The 19932-nt window shown below is 45.1% G+C and overlaps 2 protein-coding genes and 1 long non-coding RNA gene across 5 annotated transcripts; 2 read left to right on the forward strand and 1 right to left on the reverse strand.

Annotated features, from left to right (window-relative positions):
* Window positions 1-819: 819 nt before the first annotated feature.
* bnip4 (BCL2 interacting protein 4) lies at window positions 820-5449 on the forward strand. 2 transcript variants are annotated; one of them, XM_054797833.1, is made up of 6 exons: window positions 821-1011; window positions 1249-1408; window positions 1475-1535; window positions 1622-1731; window positions 3596-3745; window positions 3821-5449. In XM_054797833.1, the coding sequence occupies exons 1-6, from the start codon at window positions 969-971 to the stop codon at window positions 3861-3863; spliced, it is 567 nt and encodes a 188-aa protein (XP_054653808.1). In that variant the 5' UTR covers window positions 821-968; the 3' UTR covers window positions 3864-5449. The 2 variants fall into 2 exon arrangements, with proteins under 2 accessions (XP_054653807.1, XP_054653808.1); XM_054797832.1 differs by having other exon boundaries at window positions 820-1011; window positions 1249-1535.
* A 518-nt stretch (window positions 5450-5967) lies between these two features.
* Window positions 5968-14557, reverse strand: LOC129193588 (serine/threonine-protein phosphatase 2A 55 kDa regulatory subunit B delta isoform). 2 transcript variants are annotated; one of them, XM_054797822.1, is made up of 10 exons: window positions 14386-14557; window positions 14127-14201; window positions 12983-13080; window positions 12732-12897; window positions 12531-12643; window positions 12277-12454; window positions 12029-12193; window positions 11792-11961; window positions 8329-8420; window positions 5968-8236 (listed from the first exon to the last, which is right to left on the reverse strand). In XM_054797822.1, the coding sequence occupies exons 1-10, from the start codon at window positions 14390-14392 to the stop codon at window positions 7957-7959; spliced, it is 1344 nt and encodes a 447-aa protein (XP_054653797.1). In that variant the 5' UTR covers window positions 14393-14557; the 3' UTR covers window positions 5968-7956. The 2 variants fall into 2 exon arrangements, with proteins under 2 accessions (XP_054653797.1, XP_054653798.1); XM_054797823.1 differs by lacking the exons at window positions 5968-8236; window positions 8329-8420 and adding an exon at window positions 8451-8982.
* LOC129193591 (uncharacterized) lies at window positions 14000-19482 on the forward strand. Its single transcript, XR_008573560.1, has 3 exons — window positions 14000-14642; window positions 17641-17733; window positions 18130-19482. It is a non-coding gene; the product is annotated as an uncharacterized LOC129193591 (long non-coding RNA).
* Window positions 19483-19932: the final 450 nt, after the last annotated feature.

Raw genomic sequence — 19932 nt, forward strand, 5'->3', positions numbered from 1 at the left:
AAAATCCTCTCAGGGCTTTTCTTTTACACCATGTTGCTTTCCAAGTGTGTTTTTGCAAGGCACAGAACACAGTAGGAAGAAACTCTAATGCCTGGCAGGAAGGAGGACACATTTCAGAATAATAGCTTCCCTAAATTGAAGAAATAATTGAATTTTCCTGGAATAATCAGTCACGCTAATCTCTGTGTGAGGACTACTAATTACATTTTCCGGCCTCAAATTTGGAGGTGGCTCCTCGACTCAGTAGGAACTGTTTGTGTTGGCTTTATGGACTTACCCTGTCCAAATACACACTGGCTGCTCGTCACACTGGGGAGTAAAACACGTATTTACACCTTAAAGACAACACATAAAGAGCGAATTAGCATGTTTTTCACAAACAATAGAAGTAGAAATGTACATAAATGTGCATACATGTGCAAACCAAGGTGGCAAAAATAGCTCTCTACTTCTCTTACAAAGTAATAAATATTCCAAAGAAAAAAAGATGTCCCTAATGAGAACAGTGAGGGTAGGTTGTGTCCACATTAGCATGGCTGTGCGTTGGGGAGGGGGGTATGATCTTTGACTGCCCCCTGCAGCCAAATGTGCTGCACTACCTTCATTTACTGGCTCCAGAACAATTATCGCGAACATTAAAATCGTCTGATCATATCGTCTTCCCCATCAAAGCAGCCATGATGACGTTTAAGGGACGCTATAAAGCATGTTATTCCCCCTGCGGTGCAACCGAGCATGCGCGGCTAAGCGGTGGGAGGTGGGGCCGGACGCCTGCACTTTCCACTGGCACGTACAGTGCGCGCCCTCGCTTCAGCCAATCAGCGTGGAGGTAAACACTCGGTTGCGTCATTGTTATTGTGCAGCTCAGCGCACGTCTCCAGCTGCTGCAGATTTCGCCACAGATTCGCTCCACTTTTTATATTTAGTTCAACACTGACGACGACGGAGGAGGAGGCAAAGAAAGCACCATGGAGCTACCTAAGGACGCTTTATCGGAGGAGAGTTTGCAAGGTATTGTCTTACAATGATAATTGTGTTCGGAGATGCTATCGTTAGCTAGTACGACAACATTGTAATGGTCGCGTTCTTTCGGATGTTCGATGTAAACACCAAGAAAGCAATATGAAAGGTTTTTTAGTGGATAGTATATACAGTCGTCCAGATGTGCCCTCAAGCTAAAAGCATTTGTTGTCTTAGCCTAGCTTGTGTAGTCTCCTCTATATCAATGATCATGTTTTCCCCTCCAAGGCTCCTGGGTGGAGTTGCACTTCAGCGGGGCAGCTTCACAAAGCAGCCAGGAGCTGCTAATGCCCACGTCCACCCAGGAGGATGACGTGGAGAACATGCTGCTGGACGCCCAACACGAGTCAGCCAGGAACAGCTCGGGCGGAAGCTCGCAATGCAACAGGTCTGTGCGAGAGGAGGGGGAAGTTAGTTGTAAAATACAGATAGTCACGTGTCACTGTGCCAACAGTCCACTCGGAGGACACACCCCGCTGCTTGCGTGGAGAAGCTCTGGAGGAAGTAGCTTGCAGGTGCTTTTATTTTTTGGGGTCACTAATTTTGCAACTGGCACTGCTCTGTGACCCTAACAAAATCCGTCATTGCTATCTGTTTTTAGTCGGACGAGGACCTCCAGGAGAGAAGGCAGGAAGTGGAAATGATGATGACAAACAAAAACGCAGACTGGATCTGGGACTTGTCCAGCCGACCAGAGAATAATCCACCAAAGTACGCTTGTGCTTCTTCAATAATACATTGACTGACCACAACATTAGGCGTGCCTGCACGAGGACCAGCGGCCAGGACATTGCAGGGCACTGCCACCATATTAAGTCAGTGGATATGTCCGGTGCTGATTAATGACAGGCTCGTGTCAGGAAGGCATCCGGTGTAAAAGCGACATCAAACATGACTCATGGCAACCCCTGGCGGAAAAGCTGAAAGACAAAAAAAAAAGAGTGACTCAAGCGTTTCACTCCTCTGACCGCGCCTCTTCGTCCTGGCGCCGTTCAGCTGTAGCGTTTGTCGCGTATCCTTGCATATCCTGTCGTTGTATTTCACGCCTCGTCACCCTCCATGAACCGAAGATTCGTTTACAGTAATGGCGCCATGCTGCTGCGTAACTTCTGCCTTTTTGTGTGATGGTTGGCTTCCTCTGCATGCAGAACGTTTGTTCGACATTGTGGGTTTCGTTGGGGCGAAAGCGTACAGGCAAGCAGCGTTCAGAGTCACACACGGTTAGCTGCTTGTGTTTCTTCTGTTTATTGGCGCTTAGCAAGCAGCTCACACGGTTAAGTAGTTTGCTAGCCATGACCATAACAAGAGACGGCACGAAGACGATTGATTGACAATGGTCTGTTGTCAATACGCAATACGTACCGGAAACGCAATCGGTCCTGTGCATGCATGAGACCTACGTCACTTCATCCTATAGCGCGTTTTTACAACAGCTTCTGTGACGTCACGTGCTGTGGTATCATTTATTATGTTTATGAACGTACTTACCATAATTCATATATGGGGGCAAGTGACTCTTATGAAAAGACTGTTAGCATGCGGATGTTTCTATCGCCGTATGACATCCACCACCACTGAACTACGTAATAACTTAGGCAATGCTTGTAGCGCAGATGTAAACGTCTTATCCGGTACGTATGATACATAAATAAATAGAATCAAACACATGAAATGCAGTATATTTCAGTGTATAAACAACCACTAGCAGAGTGCAATGATGGATGCATCTAGACCAGGGGTCTCAAACTCAATTTCACTGGGGGCCAGTGGAGGTAGAGTGTGGGTGAAGCTGGGCCGCATCAAGTATTGGGAGTAGGGCTGGGAGTCTCAGGGTACCTCACGATACGATACGATACCATTCACTATACATCCATGTGATAACACCACTGTTAGTTCTGTGTTGGTGTTTACTTGCCCCTGGAAGTATGGAAGTAACACTGAGCTTGGCTGGATGTTGCGGGCTGCGGTTACACTACTCTTTGATGTCCGGTCGCGAGCCGCAAGATATGACTTGGTGGGCCGCGAGTTTGAGACCCCTGATCTAAACGATTCAGCGGAGAATTAGCATCCATCCAAACATATCTTCCTAGCAAAGGCTTTTGTGTGTATTTTTTCAGTGGCTAAACTTTAAATAATTGATGGAACCAAGAAAAGACAGCGTATAAACTATCCACCTGCACCATGGGTAGAAGAAAAAAAAAATTGTTTATGTTGTAATTTCTCAATTCTTAACATTTTTGGGAGTAGGTGGGGTGATGTATATGAAAATAGATGGACGGATGGCGTAGATTACACATGCCTAACATGTGACTGCCGAAAAACAGGTTGAACAGCAGCGCGTGTTACACGCCGCTTACGCACACACCACAGACGTGGCATCTGTAAAGCTGACATTGTGTTGCTGTATGCAGTGTGGACAGTTTAGCATCAAAACTAAGTACATTCTCTTACCCGGAGCAAATGCCATGTACGCTCTGCAGTTGTGTAAACACACCACTATCTGAGGAGTTATTAGGGGGTGACTTTGGACGGCCCCGGGCTGACCACAATGAAAGTTTGGTGCACTCCTCCGCAGGGAGTTCCTGCTCAAGCACCCCAAGCGCTCCACCTCCCTGAGCATCCGCAACACCAGCGTCATGAAGAAGGGCGGCATGCTGTCGGCCGACTTCCTGCAGCTTTTCCTGCCCTCGTTAATCATCTCACACATACTCGCCGTCGGCCTGGGGTAAGCAAGCACAGCACAGCGCTAGTTTGCTTTGGGTTTGGCTTCATCCGTGTGGTTTTATTGTGTCCCGTTTAGGATCTATATCGGGAAGCGACTGACCTCCCACGGCACCCTCTGAGTCGTGAAGCGCTGTGACTTTTATGTGACCCAAGCATGCCTTAAAATGACAAGCTGGAATGTGAGAACCAAGCGACTGTGGGACGGAAGGGGGTTGGACGGAAAGGCGCACTGTTGCTCCACCGTGGCGGCTCTTGGACTCGACGGCGACCCGTCCAGCTTTGTCCGGTTCTGCTGTTGCTTGCAGCACTTTAACATCTGCACGTTGTAGGAACTGATACTGTGCCCTTTTGATCTGTTTGCATTGAATCCCTTTGGCTACAGTGCTTGTACAGCGTCTTATTTTGTTCATGTACTGTGATTCGTATTTATTGCAGTGGTTCTCAATTATCCTCTGCCGTGACGCCCCCAGGGGACGGAAAATGGAAGTTTGGTAATCCATGGCCACTTGACGCTTTGAATTTCATTCTCTGAGTTTTTCAAAAATATATGAATTAATAAATCATTGCTGAATGAATGAATGAATGTTTCATGGTTGAATACGGCCTAGCAGTCAAAACATTTTGCATATTGAAGGAAATTGTCCGTTTTCTTTTGTCTAAATGAAGCATTTTCAAGCATATAAATGGCTAAATAAACTAAACCAATACGAGGAAGATGCATTGAGAGACAGATGTGGGATTCCACCGAGGTTGAGTCATACGTTCTAAACAGTTCTTTTTTACAGACCAGAGGTACCTGACAGTTTGGACTGCCCAACTTGCAGTCTTCCTCACAGTGGGCACGTGTTGCTCCTGTGACGTGACGTCATGTCAGCTGATTTATACCGATGTTGTCGCTGTCTTCCTGTCCGAAGGCAGGGCAACTTCTTTTGGGCCACATCCCAGGTGTGAGAGGGTGCAAAGGTTTATGGTCCTAAGGGCACGTTTCCTCTTTGATCCATCGGTGGTGGTTGCTGTCCTCCGTCACAAAGATGTTTGCTCCATTCTGTCCCATTTTCCTTTTTTTCTTGTGTTAATTTCCCCAATGTTTGGGGACAAGAAGACTGCAAGTTGTGCAGTTGAAACTGTCAGGTTTCTACACTGGTCACCAGGTGACGAGACAGAAAGCCAAGTTAAAACAAAAAAGAACAAGGAACTCACCCAACGCTAACGTATGCGTCCACATTATGTCTTATTTTCTCTTATGTCTACTATATTGCGTCATAAGAGTGTAAAGGTGACTATAAGGGTTATTTAATGTCTAGAGGGCTCTAATGTTAAAAAGCATATTTAGAAGGTTGTAAAAAAGTTTTTTTTAATGCTTTAATTCATTTAATTTATGCTTTGATTCATAAATAAGGAATCCTACTTAGTGGAAATTAACATCACGATCGGGTCAGTAACCAATTAAAGGGATAGTTATGATTTTTTGACATGAGGCTTTATGACACCCCCATCAGCAGTGTAGTACATCAACAGTGACTTACCCCCCCAATTGGTCCTGTGAGCCCAGTTCTCGTCGGAGATCCGTAACGAGGAATGTAGTTCCGCTTAGCTGCTGGGTCATTTAAGTAAAGAGTTTGGCTTCTCAAAACAATATGGGTTCAAAAAGAGTCATACATTTGCATCATAAAAATGCTTCCTCAAAAAAATCAACCACTCAAATCGCTCTGCGTTATATTTGTCTCCCTGCGCACTGTCGCCTCTTGTTTATGTGTGTGTTCCACAGCAAAACAGGTGGGGGGTGAGTCACTGTTGATGTACTACACTGCTGATGGGGGATGTCAAACAATGTCATGTCAAAAAATCCTAACTACCCCTTTAACCGCCATGAACGAGGGATTACTGTACTGTTAAGAGTAGGGATGTCTGATCTTGTCCAACTCTCAATACATGTATCGTGACACGTCTCCTGTGGCTGAATGAACACGCATCTGTAGTGAAACTCATCAGCCATTAGCTTCTTTACACGGCTGTAAACGACAGCTCACGTAAGCAAACTACCGTGTCTGCCTGCTGCTGGTGTGGGCAGCATTGGAGGCAAGGTGGGTGAAGCGTCTTGCCCAGGGACACGACCGTGACGGGGTGGAGGAAGCGAGGATCGAAACGCCAACCTTACAGTTTCCGGAGGACCTCCTGAACCACTGCCGCCGTGACAATACGTAATACTAAAAAATACACCCAAAGGGGGCCAATACGGATGAACACAATTGAAATTTTATTGAACTTTGGTCAAAAAGAATAAACAAGTGAATACATTGCCACCACGTTAGGAATCAATGGACATACGACAATGCTTGACGTGTGTTGCTTGAATGTCTTTAACCTTCACCGCCGCTTTCTATGACTTGGTGACGCGTGGTCCCTAATTTAGTGAATAAGGACACATGGACGAGGTCAGTCTCAATACCCTACCGGCCCATTAGACGTTTAGGAGGCACTCTTATCTCCTCTGTGTGTGTGTGTGTGATGTTCCTGCATGTGTTTGATAGCTACATGTACATGTAGCAGCGTACACACTAGAACATAGCATTTACAAATAATGCACATGAGGTTAGGGGGAAACCTAACTTGTAGCTCTCACTCACAGAAGAAGGAATTAAGGCTGCAGATTCCCTTTGTCCATCTTGTGCCGTGTGCTTTGCCAGCCGTGTTCTTCAAATAAAACAAAAAAAAAAGAAGAGATGGTCTTGATGCACACACATACACGCACGCACACGCATTATAAAGCGGGCCTTATATCCCGACGTACGTGTTACCACACGCACGGGCTCCGCAATTGTTGGGAAATGTGTTGTCGGAGGCCAGCGCGTAGAGGAAGGATTCGTGACACCCACGTGCTTGCCGCTCGCCCTCCGTCAGTGGCTTTTAGATCGTGAGTGCGGCGTGCGCTTCACGTACGGCTCTCGTACGTTTCACTCACCGGGGACGTACATGTGTGGGCACTGTACAAGTATGAGGCTCGTGCAGCCCACTCACTTTGATCGCAAGATGGGCGTACCGGCTTCCTACGCCACCTACGGCTACGGTGACCGGGAGGACCAGAGTGCACAGCTGGAGGAGCTACGTACACAAAGTACTTTTAAACTTGCGACACACGCAGGGGTCACACACTCCTCCTCTGCCTTGCCGTTACCACCCGGCTACGTGCACGCAGAAAAGAATCTGCATGCAGTCTGCGGCCTTCAAAATCCGTGCGGGCCACGTGCGCGTCTCTTGCGACTTTCCCCATTTTTTGCACATACGTCAGGATGGAAGGCCCGTTTTAGTCGTGTCCAACAGTGGTTGTGGAACTGGTAGCCCCATATAGTAGTTCAATAAACACATTAGCTTGAGAATTGCTCCAAAAAAGGACAGTGGTGTGACTGGACATGTTCCGCCTCTCTACAACATAAACACATGCAAAGCAATGAAGCATGTTTCAGTACATGCTTCGAAAGTTAAAACACATCTTTCGTTTTAGTTTCTTTTATTATGTGGATGACAAGGTGTACTTGAGTAGATACAGTCAGTGAAATTAGGTCACTGTATTGATGGAGGGGTGTGGGGGTGTGGGGGTAAAGTAAGTACGAGGAGGGAAGAAAAGAAAACGAGTCCACTCTCCAGAATCACTGCCTCCTCCTCCTCCTCCTCCTCCTGCACCACCAGCGGTTTGGCCTGGATACACGGCCAACAAGGGGCGGCGGCGGCGATGGGGAGGGGGGAGGAATGTTACAGTTTGGCTTTTTTGGCCATTAATCAGCTCTTCAGAGGGAGCCTGGAAACTTTCCAAATGGTGTTACAACTTGTGACGGGACGTCCAAGACTTCTCCTTTCCTTTTGGATGGTGAAATGAAGGCTAAAAATGTCAACACAAACGCAGAGTCTCACCTCCGGGGAGCGCCGTTCCGTCAATTAGATCCAGATAGGGCTTTCTGGGTCAGGGGGCGAGGGGGGTGGAGGGAGGGGGTAGGGTCGATGATTGCCCTGATGCCAAACGGCAAAAACAACCTAAGCTGAGACTGAAAATAAAAACAGACCTATGGGTCGGCCTCCGGCGGCAAAAAAAAAAAAAAAAAAGTAGACACGTGCTTTCAGAATTCTTCACCAGGAGGACGACGAGGCTGCTGCTTCTTACACAGATAAGACGAGTAGTAGGCTGAACTACACAGGTACGCTGAGAGCCCTCGTCTTCTAGTTGATCTTGTCCTGGAAGATGTACAAGTTGTTGGTGGCTGCCACGGCGATCACGTTATCTTTGGGGTGCCAAGCCGTGTGCAGGATCTTCTTGTTGAAGTCCAGGCTGTCCACGCTGATCTCGTCCTTCTTCCGTTTGCCGCCCGTCGACACTTTGCGCGGCTTGAGGGTGGCCCGCGGCTTGCTGCTCTCCCGGGACGCCTCCAACGTGATGTCCCGCCGGGTGTTGCGGTCAAACATTCGGAAGAAGTTGTTGTAGGAGCCCGTCATGATGGCGCTGCCGGAAAGAGAGGGAGGGAGGGAGTTTTGATGAGCGCTTCATGCGAAACGGTGCAGAAAGTTCAGTGGACGCAACGCCAGGGCACAGACCTGTCGCTGCCATTCCAGCAGCACTCAAACTTGTCGAAGATGCAGTCGTTTTCATACAGAGAGCACAGCTTGCTGCGAAGGTATTCATGGACCTGAAACAACAACAACTGATTTATGAACAACAACACCAACAATTATGATCAGGTGCCATCACATTAAGGACAGGGGTGTCCAAAGTGCGACCTATGGGTCCTTTCATTGTTTTTATTGGCCCTCAGGATTATTGAATAATTATTCATGAGGAAATCCAGTTCGGGGGCCTTAGGATCTGGTCTCTGCTTTTTGCAGATGATGTGGTCCTGATGGCCTCATCGAGCTGTGACCTTCAGCGTTGACTGGGGCGGTTTGAGAAGCTTCTGCGATGAAACTCAGCACCTCCAAATGGCCATGGTCCTCAGTCAGGAAAGGGTGGATTGCTGGTCCTGCCCCAGGTGGAGGAGTTCAAGTATCTCGGGGTCTCGTTCACGAGCGAGGGAAGGTTGGAGCGTGAGGTCAACAGGCGGATCGTCAGGCGCAGCGTCTGCTGTAATGCAATCGCTGTAGTGGACCATCGTGGTGAAGGAGGAGCCAGTTGAGGTGGCTTGGGCGTCTATCCTGATGCCTCCCTGGCGAGGTGTTCTGGGCATGCCCGGCCCAGGGCAGACCTAGGACACGCTGGAGACATATTGTAGACATTTCCCTTGGAGATGAATAAAGTGTCTGTCTAACCATTGATCGATCGACCGACGGACCCACCAACCCAACGAATGAACAAACTTCCGTTTCCAGGTGATGAGGTTGTTTAGGCCACTTAGCTATTGCTAAAGAATTGATGCTTGTTGTTGAGCTGAGTGGAGGGTAAACTGATTGGTGCCCCCTACCTCCACTCCTGTCTCGTGAATCGCATCTCACATTTGGTGACCCTCGACGTGGGGAAAAATGTCGACTGGCAGCAGAGACGAGACCGTGCCGGCGCCGCTACAAGCTAACGAGTTAGCTAAAGTTGGTGCCATCTGCGCCGGCACATCTACACCCGTGGTTTCAACATCAGCCCAGTTCCGACTGCACACAGGACCTCAACACCAGGATTTCACAGTGTTAAAAAATATGATACGGCTCTGACAGAAATTTAAAAATCAGGCTCTCCTAGCCAAAAAGGTTCCTGATCCCTGTGCTGGGGGGTGTACAGCCCTAGAAACCACAGGCGTGGGCGAAGTTTACTGGGATACCAAGCGCCAGCGGCAGAGCAGAAACGGAAAGAAGCAAATGTAAGTAATTAAGCATAATTAAGCATAATTACTGGTTTTCACAGTAAGGTCGCTTGTGTTGTATTCAATAGTCAATCATTTGCTTCTCCATGTAAACATTTTGTGAATTTTTGGTTGTTGCTAGTGATGACCAACACCCATGTCGAACCAGCAGGGGGAAGCTACACTACTGAAGTGTACTGCAACGTTAGGGTTTTATATGGGCTATCTGATCCCTCATGTTTTGAAATGTGTCCACCAACAATTGGCATGGTGAGATATGTTTATTGTATTCAGCATACAGTATAGATGGCCAGGAGGTCAGCTAGATAAAAGATGGAAACAACATGGCCACACATGGACAGCACTCCATCACACCATGACTGTACTACTATTACTGTTATGGTAGTATTTCCAGTGAGTTACTAGTTGTACGACAGCTATCATGCATACTGTACGTGTCGTTCCTGCAGGACATGCTGAGCTAAGTGCTGCTACAACACACGGCACTCCATACACCACCAGAACCATTGAAACGCTGCAATCCCAGTCTGGAAACGTCAAATGCAACAAAATACCATCCTGGAGCAGGAGGAGAACGAGGCCAAAAGGGGAGGTTTTTAACCTTGAAATGATGCTTGATACATTTGTTGATGTTGTAATTTCTACTTCATATGTAGATTTGACACATGTTCTATTTTTAAACATGTTGTTACAGCGCTGCTTGTAAGCCGTTATTTAGTAGAGTTGTTTGTTGTTTTGCAATAAAGGTCACAGTTTGTAAAAATGTGTTCCTTTTATTTAAATAAGGTGTTGTGAGGTAGCCTATATACGGTAACACTGAAATCACGTAGCAATGTATGCACCTTGCGTCGAGACGCACACGAGCATGAGTCTTATTTGTGTCTTAAATGGCTTCTTTTTTCTGATTCTACCTGCTATACTGTGTCTGTAGGGGTGGTGTTGTATGTATCTTAATAATGTTAAAAACCATATGTAGACGCTTGTACACAGCTATTCTACGCTCTAACTACCAAAATATTTCATTTACAAATAAGGAATCCTACTTTGTGGAAATTCACTTATCGCAGTCGGATCTGGTATCAATTAACCACAATAAACGAGGGATTACTGTAATCCATCGATCCTTGAGGAGGAATTGGGAGTTTTATGCTAGCAAGTAGGGCTGGGTGCTATATCGATATATTTAAAACATCAATATTTCTTTTAAGCAGGATATGAAAAGTAACATATGGTTCATATGGATATAGACTGGATGCGTGCTGTTCTCTTCAATCTTGACATGGAGGTCTGTCTCACTCATCACTGTCTGCTGCCCTGCCCCCCTCCGTGCGCCGTGCTAGATCTGGCAACATTCTAAACGCTCTTGGCGACATATTTTCTACAATAGCAAGAAATCTAGCCACCTTTTCTGGCGTCATTGGAGAGTTTTCTGGTATTTGGGAACATTAAAGTGAAAGTAAAGACCCCGCTGCACAGTGAAGATCCATGCATCCTCGAGGCGCGATGCCAGCGGGGTGGATCTCGCCCTGTTTTACATGTTTGTTAATCTTCATGAAATGACGAGTCATCACACGTTGGGACTCGCTCAATTACCTGTCAGTGTGCCAGAATGTGTGATGGAAGAAGCATGTGTGGGAAACAAACAAGCAGTCCTAACGACAAGACAAAAGCTGGAGGCTGGGGGCCAGTCTAGATGGAATTATTACGCTGTCTAGACTTTGAGAGGCGCTAGCCAAAATAAAATATTCAAATGATTTGATGTTGATGAGGAGATGGCCGATTTCAAATGAACAAACTAAGAATGAAGTTTATGTGTAGTTCTAAACGTAATGAAGGTGTTTTGTCTCCCATGTGAGGTTCTGCTTTCTAAAAACAATAACACTGTTCAAAGTCAAGTACTTTAGAGTTGCTGCTGACATTTAAAAATGTCCTCTTAAACGGGGCACCTTATTTCACATGTTTTGATCGTAGCTAAAGGTTTGTTAGAAAGAAGATTGATGACTAGATTTTACTTTTTATATCTATATCAAAAAGAGAATGGACTATTTTATTTTAGCATCTATTTTTCTCTAAGATGTTTTCAATTCTAATGCAACAACATCACACGCATATTTGACTATGACTTTGTCTAAAGTCACTTTGTATATCGTACAGTACATGGATATTCAACATAAATACATGAGGATATGAGTTTTAAGTAAACAAGTATTCACCTGATACGTCTCCACTGGCCTGTTCTCCATGTTGAGGTCCCATACTTTGACAGAGAGGTAGTCACGTGTCATCATGTAGCGCCCGCTGTGACTGAACTTCACGTCTGAGATGGACGAGATGATCTCGGAGAAGAAGGAGCGGCTGCTCGGGTCCTCAGGCTCCTCGAAGACTGAAGGAGATCGGGAAGTACGTCAGAAAATGCAGATTTTCCCACATTAGCGCAGACTGCTACTCACATTTTGAGTGCCGGTCACAGAGTGCCGCCGCCCGCATGTCACACAGGCGAATGGTGCCTTTGCTACTGCTGTACACAAATACGTTGCATTGGTGAGGATGGCACTCAGCAGCCGTGATCACTTCCGTCAGTTCCTCCATGTTGGCGGGCTTGATGTCTACGATATCTGAGAGGGTGCAGGGGTTAAGGGCAACAACCAGCAGTGTGCAGCGTCAGGTTCCTGTTGCACACATTAAAAAAAAAGGATACTAAAACTTCTGTCTGTGATTTCCAAGTGCCATAGATTTATTCTTAGGTCATCTGCAGAGAGGTACGTTTCGTGGTCACTATTTACAGAAATGGAATTAATGTGGTAGGTGTGTGCATTTGCAAAGATCCTCCGTGGGCTGGCTTCTACCATGAGATCCATTGGCATCAGTACCGGTACCTGCAACGCACACACGATGCACGTGTTTACAGCGGGGTCGCAGGTGGCGAGACGTGACGCGTGAGGGGGGACGTACCCGTAAAGAGGTGATTCTAAAAGGGTCTAAGAGGCGTCCGTCTTCGTATTTCAGGTTGTAACCTTCCGCTCGTTTATCTCGTTCACTTATTTTCCATAATTTGATAGTTTTATCTGCAAAAACAAAGACAGAAAGAAAGAATGTCATCTTAAGCACTTCAGTGATGTCACATATAACAAGGGAAAACAAGTCATGGCTTACCGTTTGTCGAAAGTAGAAAGTGAGCAGCATTTTGTTGGGGTAGCCATCTAATTTTATTGATTTTTTCCTCAATTTCTAAACTTTTCAAATAGTCAAATTCAGGCTCGTGACTCTGAAAAGTGCTATAAACGTTGTACTCCCCACGCAGGTGTGGACGATTTTTAGACTGCAAAAAAAAAAAAAAAACAAAAAAAAAACACAATTAAACATCAGTGACTGGACAACACAGCGTGGCAGCAGTGTATAATTACCTCCTGTTCATGCTGAAATATCACTACTCTGCCCCCTTTGTCTCCCGTCGCGAGCAGCTCTCCGGAATAGTTGAATTCAACTGTGGAGATTATGTCGGCTAAAAATAGAAACAACAAATCCGTGAAGCGGTGTAAAAATATCTGGATTGCATGACAGATAAATTCCTCATAACCACAGGTGTTGTGTTGGGGGTGGGCTTTGCACTGTTTCATAAATGAGGACCAGAAAAAATTGAAAATACAAGTCAAATGTCATTATTTGATTAGTCATTGTCGATCAATTAAACGTCATCAAATGCCCATCCCTGCTAAGCAAAAATTCAACATTTATTTAAAAATGTCGTTTGTATTTATTGTACCCTAATTGTAATTGTAATCCCCTATGTTTTACAAATATGAGTACAATTTTATTACTTACCCCAATGCTGAAGTAGTTGGCATAAATTAAGCATTTTTTAAAATTTAACTTCAATTTACTGCATTGATAACAATTTCCACATCACAGCTATTGGATGTTTAAAATATATTAGTGAAACTGTATTATTTTCCCCATTGCAGATCAGAGAAACAGTCAAGTACATACCCCTGGTTGACAGAAATTACATTTAATTTCTATTCATTATACTAAATACTAATTCAATTCAAACTAGTAAGTTCTTGCAGTCAAGAGCCATGATATGTAGCTAATATTTTGCTGTAAATGTAAATGAAGCCCTTTATAAATAAAGATATTCCAACAACAGCTTTAGTGTTTGCGATCATTAGATTGGTACTGTTGTGCATTTCTGTGTGAATGAACGAGCTCCAGCGTGACGTCACCGGACAATTTATGGGCGCAGCACAATGACGTCACGGCCACAGTCGCTCCCCCTTTAATAGCCTAGCCACCATGTAGCATACGTCTAGCTAGCAGCACACAGTACTTTCCTCATTGTTGTAAAAAAAAAAAAAAAAAAACAACAACAAAAAAACAGGACGTTTGATGAATGAATCCCCAAATGCACTTCCGCCAGTCACCATAGCTGAGCCACACCGACACCAGCGTTAGCGTCTAGCTAACCCGCACCAAACCCAAAGAGCATCATCATTGGAGCGGCTAGCTCTCCTCCATTATAGCCTAGCCGAGCTAGCGTTAGCAACATACCTTCCGCAACATCCTCATCTATCGCTCCTTTCACTTGAGAGAAACACCACTGAAAATCATTTCCTCCTGCAACCCCTGCAAGGTAAAAAGGGAAGAGCACAGTTTTGTCGCATTAGTTTGGCGACGGCACAACAAAAGAGCTGCAAGTGACACAGTTTTGACAACTAGCACGTTAGCTAGCCAGGCCATCATTCTCATACACATACACACGCTAGCAAGGTGGATCCTTTTCCTCCCTTCTTCCCTAAAAGTAGCTTACCCGCCATTGCTTCATTTAGCAGCTTTTGCTCTACACCGCCTCCGATGTCCCCAAGACGACCCGCTCGGCTCACTCGGAGAAACGGTTTAGGATCCACAATCAATGTGAACAGTCGGGCTTCGGATCTGTCAAGAGCACAGAAATTATCCGTGATTTTTTTTTTCGCTTTCCAAAATGGCGCACAGTACATGGAGCGGTGACGTCATGCACACATGCCACTCTCGGGGCGCCATGCCTCCTGCTCCAGCATCACCAAGGTAAGTTTATTTTTGCATCTTTATGTCTTTTATTTGACTCAATCACTTACAGTTGCAACGGCGCACATATGCCTTCCAGGTCTGACATAAAACAATCCATTTTGGACTAATTTGCTTGAAAACGTGTTGGTTTGTGTACCTTTCCGACAATCAAACAACCAGTAAACGACAATAACAACAACTCTGTAGCATCAATACGCATTTAATTAGTTACATTTTTACACAATGCTACCTCAGTGTGACGTATTTGGGTAAATTAAGTTTTTAAAAAGCCTATTTGACAAACTCGAATAAACTCAAACAGATTTTAAATGATTGATCTCCCACCTTGTTGACGATAACGTATTGATTGTACATAAGCGACTGAAAGCTCATAAATATGACACCTTGCGTAAGTTTATATTATACGGTCAGTGTCTCCATCTAGTGGCCAAAGGATGCAAATATAGTAAATGTGTGTACACGGTTCTAATGACGCTGTTCACTACAGTATATATCCAACAATATATGAGGCCTTTGGCACTTTTTTGTGTGAATGCGTGCCTAAAATCATATAGAGCACAGTAATGATGATGAATATTGCAGTAGTTGATTGTGCTTATGCTTACTTTAGAGTAGATGCACTCCTGGAGGCAAACGGTGGTGTCGAATTGGGAGATTTGTCCATTTATGTTTGATGATAAAGTCAGAGCCACCTGCTAAGGTGCGCATTTCAACATCTGCACATTTATGTTTCTGCTCTGATTGCACAATATTAATAATACATTATGTGCATAGGCTGCTGTGCTTATTTTTACATTTTTATTGTTTTTATTTCCGTTTTCTTGTAGCGAAGGATCTCCAGTGTATGTATAATTATCTATCCATGTGTACGATGCTTTGGCCAATGTACAACATTTAAACGTAATCATCAGTTCCACTGTTACCATCATGAAGCTGCAGGAAGTGTATTGTTCTGTCCCAATGCTCCTCTCTGTCAGCCCAAGTGATGCAGGCAGATGGCTGTTTTGATTCTTCGGTCTCTCGCCTACACAGGGTTCCGTTGGGTCTCTTGGATGTCTAGACACCTACAAGCCTGCCTGGTTCAGGATCCAGCCAAACAGTACAAGTTTTTCATGTTTTATTTTGACATTGAAATGAAAGAAAATGTACAAGTAGTAAAAACAAACATTAATATTATCTAAAAATGTTGAATACTAAAGTGCCATTTCATTTGATGCCTCTGTGTAAAAGTCTTAGACCACTTTGTTGTTTTGGCCACCGTTTTTTAATTTCCCAACTAGTTCAACTTTCTTCATCTTGTAATTGTGACTTTATTCATATAACATTATAAATCTTTCCACAACCTAATTTTCCAAAAATTACAGCTTTATTCATTTGTTTCTCCTAATATTATGACTTAAAAAAACTGATATTACTTCAACTTTTTGCTGCTATAATTACATGATGTTTCTTCATAATATTACAACATTATTCCTGTAAAATTACAACTTTTTCTTGTTAGATTACAACTTTTTCTCTTAGTAGTTTGACTTTCTTCCTGTAAAACTACTGCTTTGGTTGTTTTTAGTTCAATTGTATTTTTAGAATGTGCTGCAGGCCAATAAAACAACAATCTGCCGGCTGCAAGTGCCTGTACTTTGGACACCCGTGTACTACATAGTGCACCATGCAGTAAAATGTACCCCAAAACCACATTTTTAATTAGGACTGTGTGTGCCAAAGTATCTGCCTTCTAAAATAATATGCAAAATAAGTACGTAAAACACGGTCATGCGGTGTAAAGTTGCAAACGTACGAGAAACAGTGCAAATTTGGGCAAAAATTTTCATAAAAAATTAAGGTACCACTGAATTAGCTTGTTTTTATATAAGAGGAGACTGAGAGCAGCGAAGGGACACACAAGGAGTGCTGCAGCCAAGTGGAGACTGTGGACTCCACAGGCTCAGCTAATGTTAGCGTGTGTGTGTTTATTTTTGTCATATGATGAATTGGCTTGGCTAACGAGAGCCCAGCAGTGGATAAACTCAGACTTAGACAGACTTTATTGATCTACTAGGGGAATTGCTTGCTTACAGTAGCTCAAATTGCAGAAGAAAAAGAAAAACACTCTTAAATAAAATGCAAAGCAATATGAATATAATATAACAAATAAAAAGAATATGAGAAACAAGATTTGCATATTTACAAATAGTGTGTAAAAATATAAGTAAATGTACACTTTTGTAGAGCCTGATGGTGTGTTGAATGAATGAAGTCCCGTAGCGTTCACTGTGGGAACGGAACTGGAGGAGTCTGTGGGAGAATGAGTCCGATGGATTGGGCGGGTGGTTGTGGTTGTCCATGATGGAAAGCAGTTTGTCCGGTGTCCTCCTGCCAACCTGTTTACGTCACCCGTACGGTATTGCCTCAGCATGCTGCCGGGGGGGGAGTGAAGGCGAGCTGGTACCATGTCGTGGAAAAGGAGCAACGGGCATCCTTTAACTTTTGCACAATCGAAATACTGCTCCGTTTCATAATTAGTGTGAAGAAAAGTCTAACCTTGACTGAGTGCACATATTTAACATAGAGAATGTTTGTATTCAGCGGAAGACTTGACTTACTGCTAGTTTGGGATTTAATGAGCTCTGCATCTTAATTGCTGTGTATATTGGATTTTTCCACCTCTTAAGTTCTGTTGTGACTGTGTGTGTGTGTCTGTGTATACATATATATATATATATGTGTGTGTGTGTGTGTGTGTAGCAGTGCAGCTTCATCAGGTATAAGGAGAGGTGTTGACTTTATTCCGAGCCTCCAGTAACACCACTGCCTCTGATAGTTCCCGATCCCGGCGGGAATTCATTATAAGACAGCTAGAGGCTGCTTGTGGACGCTTCCTGTGCTGGGCCGTATGTTAACTTGTCGCTATGGCGCTAGGCAAACATGTGGTGCAGCTGCTTTCTCTGGCTGTGGGCAACCTGGAGAGATTGATTGGTGAGCCTTCTGTTTCATCCAGGATCAGGGCCACATTCGGCAGACACGCCGCCTCCGGAGAAGACGCCATTTTCCTCGGAAAATACGGCTCATTACCAGTGCAGACAAAATGAAGGTGTATTGACTTTTTGCTCTTTTTTTATTTTTTAAAGCATCTTACACACAGCACACCCATTGTTGATATTTGTTTCACCACAATTACACCATTCATTCTCCTCGCATGTTCACCTCTTATGTCTTTATTCTTTCAAATCAAACGTTATTGTTGCAGCTTGACACACACACACACACACACACACACACGCACACACAGACACCTCCCCATGTTTGGTCCATCAGACGGTTTTGAAAAGTAAGCGTTGCTGCGCTCAGGGGCATAAAGCTGTGTCCAGACCTCCTCTCACACATGCAGCAGCAAAGGCAAACACAATTAATTATTCAACACTCTTGTTTTTGTGTTTTCGCTTCCCCCCCCCCCACTATTATTTGACTTGTGTTTGTGTCTCGATAGCATCCTAAATGCCAGGAGGCCCAGCAATGAGCGAGCATCCATGATGAGGCCTTCCATGTGATGCCGTCTTCTCACCGGCGCAGTGCTGCCGCAGGTCCGACCTGGCGGAGGACACACCTCTGTTTCCCCGCTGCCTCATGTGAGTCTTTTTGGGGGGTTTTCACTCTCTTTTGCATAAGTGGTGTGGTTAAACCTCACACCGAGGAACATAAGCTCAGCGTTTAAGCCATTTAGTGAAAAATGCAACACTGTGTGACTTCACGCTTCATTAGCCAGCATCAAAGCATTAGCTTGTGCTTTTTCTTTGGCTTTTTGGAGCTTTTCCAGCCACCTACCGATGTACTGAAAAATGAAAGGGTGCGACACTACCGCTCAAAAGTTTTAGAACAGTCCAATTCCTGTAAAGGAAAAAGCTCCATTTGGAAGCGTCGAGATGGTCTGTCTCTCGTCCGCTGCTTTTCTTGCCATTTTTGTAGCAACAAATGACTTTCTCCAGTACAATGCTGTTCAACTGATGCTTACGAAGGTATCGTACCACAGTGTGTTCTTATGCAGACAGAGGAGGTAGTAAGTCCTCCTGTAGGAATGAGTTGGTTGATCAGCCTCCATTTCTGCAGCTTTCAATTGTTGACCCATTTTGTGGTCCCTGAAACAGTATCATTCTCAAATGCACATGATTTTGGCTAACCTTACTTAACTCTTGGTCAATTGTCCTCTGGTAATATTATGACTTTGTTCCCACAATATTTTACTTTATTTCCATAATATTCCAATTTTTTCTGCAACCTAATTTTCCAACAATGAAAATGAAAGCTGTTTTTCCCATTTCTGCTGCTTTTATAAAAATGTTCCAACTATTTTAACTTCCATCCATCCATTTTCTTCCGCTTATTCGGGTCTGGGTCGCGGGGGCAGCTGTCTCCGGCCTTCCGGGTCAGCTCTCTCTTCACCACCACGGTCCGGTACAGCGACCGCGTTACTGCAGACACTGCGCCGATCCAACTTTCCCTCGCTCGTGAACAAGACCCCGAGATACTTGAACCCCCCCACCTGGGGCAGAACCTTATTCCCCACCCACCCTTTTCCCACTGAGAACCATGGCCTTGGATTTGGAGGTGCTGAGTCTCATCCCAGAAGCTTCACAAAGAAGCTTCCAAACCGAGTAAACAGTAAACGCTGCAGGTCACAGCCCGATGAGGCCTTCAGGACCAAATCTTCTGCAAATAGCAGAGACCAGATCCTCAGGCCCCTAAACTGGACCCAGGGAGGCTGAGGAGTGTGATCCCCTTGTAGTTGGAACACACCCTGCGGTCACCCTTCTTGAAAAGGGGGACCACCACGCCGGTCTGCCAAACCAGAGGTACTGTTGCCGACTTCCACGCAGTGTTGAAGAGACGCGTCAGCCAAGGCATCTAGAACCTTGAGGAACTCAGGGCGAAACTCATCCACCCTTGGAGCTTTGCCACTGGGGGGAGTTTGGACTACCTCAGATACCTCCGCCACAGTGTTGGAGCTGTCCGCCTTCGTGTATTCAGACTCTGCTTCCCCTATGGAAATACGTCAGTAGGACTGAGTAGGTCTTAAAGTATTCCTGTCACTATCCGACTATATCCTCAGTCGAGGTCAGCAGGCTTCCGTCCCCACGGTAAACCGCGTGGACCGGGCTCTGCTTCCCCTTTCTGAGGCGTCGGACGGTTTGCCAGAACCTCTTTGAGGCTGAACAAATCATGCTCCATGGCCTCACCGAACTCCTCCCGCCCTCCCCCGAGTTTTTGCCAGTGCTGAACCATCCAAGCTCGTTTT

The sequence above is a fragment of the Dunckerocampus dactyliophorus genome, chromosome 14 (assembly GCF_027744805.1).
Source record: "Dunckerocampus dactyliophorus isolate RoL2022-P2 chromosome 14, RoL_Ddac_1.1, whole genome shotgun sequence".
Classification (NCBI taxonomy): domain Eukaryota; kingdom Metazoa; phylum Chordata; class Actinopteri; order Syngnathiformes; family Syngnathidae; genus Dunckerocampus; species Dunckerocampus dactyliophorus.